Source organism: Cynocephalus volans, chromosome 5, assembly GCF_027409185.1.
Source record: "Cynocephalus volans isolate mCynVol1 chromosome 5, mCynVol1.pri, whole genome shotgun sequence".
NCBI classification, from domain to species: domain Eukaryota; kingdom Metazoa; phylum Chordata; class Mammalia; order Dermoptera; family Cynocephalidae; genus Cynocephalus; species Cynocephalus volans.
The window spans coordinates 36351521-36362550 of NC_084464.1; the positions used below are offsets into that span (position 1 = coordinate 36351521).

Genomic DNA, 11030 nt, shown 5'->3' on the forward strand with positions numbered 1-11030 from the left:
ATCCAGAAGGCAGGAGTGCTGCACAGGGACGCCAAGAAGAATCTGAACAGACAGGCCTTGCTGGGTTTCCCCACTCAGTCTATCACCATTAGAGCCTACACTTTCATCCAATCACATTTCTACACGGCTGTCCCTGCTTCATAGAACCTAAGCATCAAAATGGACAGTCTTCCCTATACCTTTGAGCCTTCATCCTGAAGGCTCCCACATCATATAAAACTATGTTCAAATAAATTTACCATGCTTGTCTTTTGTTAACTCGCCTTTTGTTGTAGGGGTGTCAGCCATGACCCTTAAGATGGGGAGAAGGGTCAACCCCTCTCCACCCCTACAATGCTCAGCCTGCTGCTCCAGTTCTCAGTTTATAAGCAGTGAATTCCCAAATTCTTGGTATTAAGCCCTCCTCTGCCTAAGCTAGCCAGAGGGGTTTCCATGATCTGCAAATGAACTCTGATGGACACGGTGGGCAAAGTAAAAGTTTGGCAACACAACTATTTTTTTTTTTTCCAATAAGGACTTACTAATAATATGGACCGTCCACGGACGCAACAAAGAAGTAGTTTGATGATTTCCATTCCTCTGGGTATATTCCCAACAGTGGGATAGCTGGGTCGTATGGTAGATCTATCTGCAATTGTTTGAGGAACCTCCATACCATTTTCCATAGAGGCTGCACCATTTTGCAGTCCCACCAACAATGTATGAGTTCCTTTTTCTCCACAACCTCGCCAGCATTTATCGTTCAGAGTCTTTTGGATTTTAGCCATCCTAACTGGGGTTAGATGGTATCTCAGTGTGGTTTTGATTTGCATTTCCCGGATGCTGAGTGATGTTGAGCATTTTTTCATATGTCTGTTGGCCATTTGTATATCTTCCTTAGAGAAATGCCTACTTAGCTCTTTTGCCTATTTTTTAATCGGGTTGCTTGTTTTTTTCTTGTAAAGTTGTTTGAGTTCCTTATATAATCATCAAGTCAAAGGTATACCTGTTCCCCAATGTTCATTGCAGCCCTCTTTACAATAGCCAAGAGTTGGAACCAGCCCAAATGCCCATCATCGGATGAGTGGATACGGAAAATGTGGTACATCTACACAATGGAATACTACTCAGCTATAAAAACTAATGAAATACTGCCATTTGCAACAACATGGATGGACCTTGAGAGAATTACATTAAGTGAAACAAGTCAGGCACAGAAAGAGAAATACCACATGTTCTCACTTATTGGTGGGAGCTAAAAATTAATATATAATTCACACACACACACACACACACACACACACACACACACACACACAAACCGGGGGGGGGGGAAGAAGATATAACAACCACAATTACTTGAAGTTGATACGACAAGCAAACAGAAAGGACATTGTTGGGTGGGAGGGAGGGGAGGGAGGAGGGAGGGAGGTTTCGGTGATGGGCCACAATAATCAATCACATTGTATATCGACAAAATAAAAATTAAAAAAAAAAAAAGAAGTAGTTTGAGAACTGAAAACACAAGGAAAGATAGTGTCATCTGTTTTCTGTTTTAGTTTTTTCCAACATTTCCCTCATTCTAGAGATGGAATCACTCTCTCCTGAGGAGAACCCATTTCATGCTGACCAGGGGCTGACCGTGGGGATAAGGAGCCAGCACGTTATCCACCGCATCACAGTGTCTGGCTCAAAGGTGGACACGTGTCTGAAGCTAGTTCAGTTAGCATCTTCCCCAAGACTTCTCAGCTAGAGCTATGAGAAGACTCCCTCTTCCTTTCGGGGCTGCTAGTCTTTGAAGCTGAGTCCTGGGCTGTCAGTGTCCTCCCTGTGGGCAGATACAGAGCACCATCTAGACCTACGGGTCTAGCGTAGAACCCTGTGCCATCAGTTACATGAACTAATAAAGTCCTCTTTAAAAAAAAAAGATAGTTTGAGTTGGACTTTTGTCACTTGAAAATAATAATTAACTAATGGATATTTACTTTACTGTTCTAAGCACTTTTTATGTATTAAGACTTGTTAAATCTGCATTTCCCAGTGAGGCACCTATGTTACTTAACATGACAAAATAACTAAAGTAAATTTTGAAAAATAAACATGCAAAATAGTCAGGACACTGCTGGGGAAAAAAATATATTGACCTACAGAAATAAAAACAGTATGCTACTAGAACCAAAAGAAACAGATTAACGAAACAGAAGAATGAGTACAGAAATAGATTCAGCACACATATAACTTAACGTGTAGTAGAGATGAATGAATGATGGAGAAATCAACAGACGGTGTTGTCACAACCCTATAGCCACGAGTATACCATCTTTGCACAGGTGAATCCATACTTAACCTAGGTGACACTGACTTGAAATTAACATTACGAGTAACAGGTCACTGGATCCCTATCATGCTTTATGCCAAAATAAATGCAAGATAAATTAGAAAGTTAAATATCAAAAATGGAGCCATGAAATTAACACGACAAAATTTAAGTGAGTAACTATTATCATGGAGTGGGAAAGATTTTTCTTAGCATAACGTACAAGTCGGAAGCATAACAGGAAACACGGATAAATTTAGCTACACAAAAATGTCAGAGATTTGCATGGTAAAAAGGACAAAACCAAATTTAAAATAAAAATACATAACCATGAGAATCATTTGATAGATGAAAGGCTAAAAGTTTTAATAAATAAGCCATTCTTTACACGCCAAGATAAAGATAAATAGAGTAATAGAAAAAATGAGCAAAAGAGGCAACAGAAATGGTCAAACACTTGAAAATATATTTAACCTCATTAATAAATTAATAATGAAAATGCCAATTAAACCTATAACCAACTACCATTTTTTACCTACCAATCTGACAAAGATGAAAAACAATAACAATTAAGCCTAAAAGCAAACTGTTTCCAAATCTGGAGATACTTAAGAACTTTTAATGAACAATTAAGGATGTTCACCCTGCCTCTGTCTTATGTCTTCTATGGTTGTCACATGTTTTGTTTTGTTTTTTCATTTGTTTCTGGGCCATGGAGTTTTGGCTGCCCATGCCAAGGCTGAGGGGATTGCCAAGCATGGTCAAGAAATTGATCACATACAAGGAGTCTGAGCATGTGAATAAATATATTGAGAACAATGGAAGCCGGGTTTCTCAGTATTGGAGACAGGAGTTGCAGACACAGATCGGAGAAGAATAGAATAAATCCTGTGGTGTCAGATCAGAATTGGTGGTATTTTTGCGTCAACTTATGGTTTTAAATGGTAGATAAATGATAGACAGACAGACAGGTGACAGACAGACTGGCCAACTTCAAGCCAAAACTAGGACAATTTGATCATCAAGATAAAGAATAATAGTAATGTATTATAAGCCATTAAATAAAAGAGAAATCCATGAATGGATTCTGGTATAAATCAATATATAGCCGAACCCGTGGCGCACTAGGGAGAGTGCGGCGCTGGGAGAGAGGCGACGCTCCCGCCGCGGGTTCGGATCCCATATAGGAATGGCCGGTGCGAGCGCCGGTCACGAAAAATACAAAAAAAAATATATACACACACACACACACACACACACACACACACACACACACACACACACACACACACACATACACAAAATAAATCAATATATAAACGGGGGAGGAGGAAAGGCTTTACCTTACAGCAGAATGCCAACTAATAAGTGTAGAAGGAATGATGGAATCAGATAAACACCATTTAGCAACCACCAAAATAATTATTTCAGGCAAGAATCATTCACGGATGCTAAAACTTGTAGGCAAAAATTTGATGAGAAACCAGATATTTACATAACCTCAATATATCTCCCCATAAAATATTAACCTATTAATTACAAATTAGAAACTACTTGTTAACTTTCCAGAGTAAAAATGTGGCAGACAGCATCTTAACCAAGTGATAAAAATTATCACCCCTAGGACTTCAGCTTCCTGCTAAGTACAACTAAAAACCCTGGACATAGCATATAAAATGAACAAAGATGACCTTGAAAGGTGGAAATAAGTATGCAGACCAGCTAGGCAACTTAGGACACAAGGAATGACACTGTGGTGATGTCTCTGTTTTGTTTTTTTTTTTTTTTTTTTTGGCCTCATATGAGCTAACGACCCAGACAAACAATGGGCACAGACAAGGGGGGAAAAAAAAGCCCCAACAAAAAGCCTCTTCTTTCTAGCCATAGGACTAAAGGGGCAGCCCAGCAAGGCAGAAAACTTTTAACAATAACCTCTCTGCTCCATCCAGACACCACAGACCAAACAGTGGCCCCAACCTCACCCCCTGTCAGTTGAGGGCAAGTGAGGAGCCAGGCTGAAACAGCTGCCCTGACACCCCTGCTGGGCAGTGTCACAGAAGGCCAAGGATTGGAGACTTTCATCCCTGCCATCCTGCTTCCCACCTCAATGTTCCACTTCAGTGTCACGAGAAGAGTCTGGACACCCAATCAACTGGTGGTAACAAGCTGCTCCTCCCCCTCCCCACTAGGGTGGTGTCAGAAGTGGCCCAGGGGAGAGCCAAGACTTTCACTACCACCCAGCGACAAGAGGTCACCCCGCCTTCTGGCATCAGCAGAGGCCACGGTGAGGAGTAGTAATTAGGCACTCCTACTCCCTCCCCTGTCCCTGAGCCAGGGAAGTATCAGTGGGGGCCAAGTGGGGAACCTTGACTTCTACCCCCACTTGGCAGGAAGAAGGTGGTATTCCCAACCCCTTCCCCTACCAGAGTGGTATCAGAAACAACCAACTAAAACAGAAGGTTTAAATAAGATAGAATCTCATAACCTAATACCCAAAATGTCCAGGTTTCGATAAAAAACCACTCATCACACCAAGAACCAGGAAGACCTCAAAAGTTATCAAAAAGGACAATCAGGGGTGGGCAGTTGGTTCAGATGGTTGGAGCATGGTGCTGACAGCACCAAGGTCACAGGTTCAGATCCCCATACTGGCCAGCCACAAGAAAAAAAAAAGCAAAAAGGATAATCAATACATGCCAACATTGAGATGGCAGAAATATTACAATTATCTGACAAATATTTTCATATATCAAATATTTGCTAGACAAATATTTTCAGGCAGCCATCATAAAAATGTTTCAGTGAATAACAAGCATGCTTGAAACTAACAAAAAAAATAGAAAGTCACAAAGAAATAGAAGAGATAAAGAAGAACCAAATGGAAATTTTAGAACTGAAAACATCATAACTGAAAGAAAATTTAATGTCACCAGAAATGAGACAAATTAGCATTGAGTGCTTTCTGATATGATGCAAAGAATATATAGCATCACCTTGACATTCTATCAGATTCCTGACAAAAATGCATGATCTTCAAAGGAATCTAATGACAAACCATCAGACAAACCAAATTAAGGTACATTCTACATTCTACAGAGCTACTAGATAGTACTTTTCAAAAGTATCAAGGTCATCAAAGATAAGGCTGGCCTGAGGAGCTGTTCTAGATTTCAAGAAGCCAAAGAGAACTGACAGCTAAATGCAACACTTGGATTTAGTCCTGACCTTGAGTTGGTCCTGGACCCATAAAGGACATTATTAAAACAACTGGTGAAATTTGAATGAGGTCTACCAATTGGATGACAGTGTTATTGCAATGCAGACTTCCTGATCGTGATTATTATACTGAGGTTATATAGGTCAGTGTCCTTGTTTTTAGGAAATACTCAACAATGTGTTGAAACAGAATGAGTACCACGTCAGCAACTAACTCTCAAATGGTTTGGATAAAAAACAGTATTTCTAAATAGAGGGGACAAAATGGCAAATACAAGCTGTCAACAGTTGGGAACATTGAATAAAGGGTATACATATTTGTCTACTATTTTAGCTCTTTTATCAGTTTTAAATTATTTTAAACAAAAAGTTAAAATAGAGAGTTGCTTAAATAAATTATGGTACATTCTGGATAATAGAAAAATATGTAATTGTTAAAAATTATTCTGAAGATCTTTATTGACATGGAAAGATATTTCTGATTTATTAAATGAAAAAAAGTAAGTTATAAAACAGTGTGTAAAGTGCAATCTTTCTGGGGGGGTGGAGTGCTAATAAATGCAGAGAAAATGCCTGTAATGATATAAAGCAAAATGTTAATATTGGTTATCTCTGAGAATTTTTTTTTTTTGACTGGTAAGGGGATTGCAACCCTCCACAGGGTGTGCTCTGCACCACGCTCAGCCAGTGAGTGCATTGGCCATCCCCATATAGGATCTGAACCCGTGGCCTTGGCTCTCTGAGAATTTTTTTAACAATGAGCTTCTAGCAGTTTTATAATTAGAGAAGATGACATTTTTTCTATTGAAGGGTAGGGCAGAGAAATGATGACAACCAACCAAATAACCACCATTGCTCTAATTTTATGCTTAACACACCACATTCTTCTTACTCTTGTAGAAGGAGAGTAAATACCAGGGCAATAATGGCCACCGGTGTGGGGTCAGCTTGGTTCTTACAGTTCTTATGAACTAATAAACTGACTTTCTCAGCTTTATGCATTATTCTCTTATTAATTTGGTTAGTGTAAGTCAAAGTCTTTGAGGTGCAGCAACCTCTGGATGTAAAAACAAAAAAGATGTAGCATTTAAAAAATTCTTTCTCAAATATGTTTTCAAATTATGATTCATATCATTAAAAATTTTTTTCATTTAATATTTATATTATATATATATATAAAGTTCAAGTGGCACTGAATGGGACATATACCTTTTAACCATAATGTTAATGATTTATAAGGACATAAAAATGACTCTTAAAATTACTGTTTAAATATCTGTTAGAACCTTTGGCACATACAGAAGAAAGTTAATGCACAAAGGAGTAAAAGAAAAGTTAAGCTTTATACCTCTTTGTAGTTAACTCGCCCATCTTGAAGACGGAAAAACTCCAGAGCTCTGTGTCCTGAGAGAAAAGAAGACATAAACCAATTAAGTTCAACTATAACTGAAAGGAGAACTTACTAGAGATCATTTTAAAAGGAAAATATATAACTTTTCAGATGTAACCGTCAAGGAAGAAGAAAATGAAAATTAAGTTTGTACTTAAGATTTTCATTAGGGGGCTGAGCCCGTGGTGCACTCGGGAGAGTGCGGCGCTGGGAGCATGGTGACGCTCCCGCCACGGGTTCAGATCCTATATAGGAATGGCCGGTGCCCTCACTGGCTGAGTGCGGTCACGAAAAAAGACAAAAAAAAAAAAAAAAAATTTTTCCTTAGGCATAATCAGATGCATACAATACTTATATTGTTGTAATATAAATCAAACTTACACGATGATTTAAAGTTTCTGCTTAACTAGTTCTATAACCTTGGGTAAATTATTTAACCTCTCTAGGCCTCAGACACCTCCTATGTAAAACTGAGTAACTGAGCAAAAAATACAGGTTTGTTGAGCGAATCACAGAAATAAATAAGTGACAAGCACAGTGACAGATAAGAAACAGATATTGCTGTCCTATTGTACCTCAGAATTGAGGTAAATAAACCTAAGCAGAAAATATGATAAACAGGGGCCGACCCCATGGTGCACTTGGGAGAGTGCGGCGCTGGGAGAGCAGCGACGCTCCCGCCACGGGTTCGGATCCTATATAGGGATGGCCGGTGTGCTCACTGGCTGAGTGCAGTGCAGACGACACCAAGCCAAGGGTTGCGATCCCCTTACCAGTCACAAAAACGATGACAAAAAAAAAAAAAGAAAATATGATAAACAGCCTAAACCATGGACTGAATCAAAGATCCCCAAATGTTTTTTCAACCACCTTGGGAAGACAAAATAATCTCAGAAGGCTACCTACTCTTCCCACACAGCCACACACAGAAACCCACAGCCTGAATTTCCTTAGAATTAACAGGAAGACTAACATTCCTTGTGAATAAACATTCAAAGGTGACAACATTTCTGTTGCGAATCACCTCCAATTTTTTAATTCATACAACAAAAATACACAGCCACTACAATATTACAAGCATTAATACCATAAGAGACAAGTCATAACCCACACAAATAACCTGTATATAGGATTCCAGTGATTTATAGACCCAAACCACTGAGAGGCCAACTCTAATTAACTCACATAGATGTCCACCTTCCACTCACACCCTTTATAAGCAATGAAAAAGAGAACCAAGATATTTATAAAATCATCTAAGTTATTAGTAAATAAGTGTTAGAGTTTTAGTCTCCTTTTATACAAAAATTCTCAAAATCTGTGCAGTTTCTATTTCAGGAGTTGCCTTGAATTATGCTCATATAAATATATACATATGTAAATATCCATCAGGACCCTGTTTGGTAGCTGCTGAAGAAAGGCAGGCAATTATTTGATTTTGTTAAAATTTTACACATCATCCATTTTGTAAAATTTTAAACGCTAGGATTAAAAAATTGAATATTTCCTTTAAAATTTGTTCCTCTTCAGCTCACTTCTATAGCTTTAGCAATTTCAACTTCACAGAACTTAGAGTTAGAAGCCAGAACTTTAGAATTCATTAAGAAGTTCACCTCCCCCATTTTATATAAGAGGAATTTTGAGAGGTAAAGTGAATGGCTCAGAGGCACACATCTAGTTGAGCAGAGCTGGTATTAGAATCTGGCTCTGAAAAAAAAAAGAATCTGGCTCTGATTCTTTTTTCCGTTGTTTCCTGACTCCCTTTTAGCAATAAATGTTTAATAGAAGGAACACTGGACTAGCTGTCAGGCCACTAACAAGTTAGCTGTGAAACAGTCTGGGATCATTTTTCTCAACTGTAAAATAAAAGATCTGGAACTCAGTGACCTCCAGCATCCTGTCAAATCATAAGATTCTACGATCACAGTTTCTTGCCCACCATACCTCAATCTCTAGGTCTATTTTGCACCAAAAAATTTTCATATTTTATCTGTAATTTTGTTATTCTTTGTAACTTCTGGAGGTGGCATAGCTCTAAAATACTGTTTTCATCTAAAGAAAACCCAGAACAACTGCTACATCTGAAATTAATGTAAAAACTTCTATAGAATGTAATCACAGCTAATTATATTATGAATTGGCTCACATTTCCCTTGTGTTAAAAAATATTACAAATAAACTTCATATGAGAACCAAATCCTTCTGCTAAAAGAGTAGATCCTTAAGTGTTCTCACCACACACACACAGAAGGTATCTAGGTGAGGTGGTGGATGTATTAATTAGCTTGAGTATGGTATCATCTCACAATGTATACATAGAACAAAACATCATGTTGTACACCTTAAATTTATACAGTTTTTACTCATAAATTATACCTCTGTGAAGCTGGGAAAAAAAAACAAAAAACAATTCTCTATGCCACCGTCTACCTATATCCAGATAACTCTATCTTTGCACCTGAGGCCGGTGGCACTGGCTTGCTGTGCTCCTTTTCTCCCCAGCTCCTGCCACCACTGTGGGCACCTCTAATGCCGATGACCATGCCAACTCCTTGCTTCCTTGACCTCCCCGAAGCCCAGCACCTTTAAAGCCAGTTGACTCAGGGGACCCACTCCCATGGCCACACATGGCTCTTTACATGTACTTGGAAATGTCTGTCCATGGGAATGTAAAAAAACAAAAATAAATTCTCCACTCCTACCATCTTCCACCATCTTTCTCTCTCCCATTCTATCAGTTCTTCTTATTCACTGCAACCTAATTTATCGAGCTCCTCACTATTTCACTTCTCAGAGAAACAACAAGGGACCCAAGAACCAAAGGGGCATCAACTCTCTTGCTCCACCACTGAACCCACCATGTCAATCCCCATCCCTGGACCACTCCAATCATAGCTTTCTCCTCTCCACTGCAGGTCCACTCAGCCAGGTGGGAGAAATTGTTTCAACACATGGGATAAATTTTCAATCTCTTCCTTAATGTCTTTTGACAAATTTATTGTCCTTTCAATAACACGACAAGGCACCAGTACTCACCTATTTCTACGTGTGTTGAAATGCCACAGGATGAACCTCTAGGGCAGAGAGAACCCAGCACGATCAGCAGGGCAGACCACAACCTGGAAGCAGACATGCTTTCATTCCTCACTGGCTCCTCTGGTGACGTGGGAATGCTCAGAGCTGCGGCTCCAAAATCCAGCGCAGAACCACTGCTTTCCCTCTGAGCAGGTCACTGACACAGAATGCCAAGCTTCGCTTCAAAATAATATCGTTTTCCAATGAAGTCAACTGTTCAACTACTGTTTAGCTTCACCAGAACAGCAAACAAACTCTGTCTTCCTGAGGGGAGAAAAAGCAATAAACAGAAATCTGAAAGCCTCTAGGCAGAGGCACTGCATCTCTGATCAAGGTTTTCTCTGGATTTCATTGTAACATGAAATTTGTATGGAGACACAAGCAAAGTTGTCTCTAAATATTTTTTACTTTCTGAGAAACAGACTCACCTGTGCATATTGATAGTCAATGCATATTTTGGACTCCCTCACTTTACAAGGGCGGAGCTCTCATGCATCCTTTCCACACATTTATCAGGGTGCCCTGCCTCCTCGGCCTCTGAAGCCACAAGTGCTGGGAAAGCTTTTATGGTGATCAGCTGGAACCGGCTGCTCTTTCAGTATTTGGCAACAGATACTGACACTTGTATGGGATTACACAAGAGCAACCACTCCTGGTCTCTCTATCTCTGGCTGTTCTAATGGGGCTTGTCCGAGCCTGTGGCAAGGTCAGATTCCTACAGCCCAAGCTAAGATGCTGATTGCATTTGGAAGGTGGAGGGGAGAGAGCAGATTTAGGGCCTAGAATCAAGAGTTTGGAAAATGCTAGGCTCAGAATACACCCGTCATGAACTAGCCAATCAACAGCACTTAATCCAGGGGGAATTTAGGTTAAGCTCTTCATGAAAATGACGGTGATCTTAAAGCTCAAATTATACATATTATACCTTAAAAGCTAGACAGGAGCTCTAAAAGAGTGGGAGAAAATGCTATTCATTCTCAGGTTAGCCAAACAGAAGGAAGAATTGAAGGTGGAATGATAGGAGACACAGTTTCTGCCAACAGTTGCCTCTGT

At 39.5% G+C, this 11030-nt stretch overlaps 1 protein-coding gene across 2 annotated transcripts in view; it reads right to left on the minus strand.

The window, feature by feature from the left end:
• GPLD1 (glycosylphosphatidylinositol specific phospholipase D1) overlaps positions 1–10238 on the minus strand; it is a 47730-nt gene extending 37492 nt beyond the window's left edge. For both annotated transcript variants that reach the window (XM_063096598.1, XM_063096597.1), the window contains exons 1-2: positions 9939–10238; positions 6861–6916 (exon numbers count right to left, since the gene is read on the minus strand). In XM_063096598.1, coding sequence (XP_062952668.1) covers positions 6861–6916; positions 9939–10035 — 153 coding nt within the window. In that variant the 5' untranslated portion in view covers positions 10036–10238. The remainder of the gene's footprint in view (positions 1–6860; positions 6917–9938) is intronic.
• Positions 10239–11030: the final 792 nt, after the last annotated feature.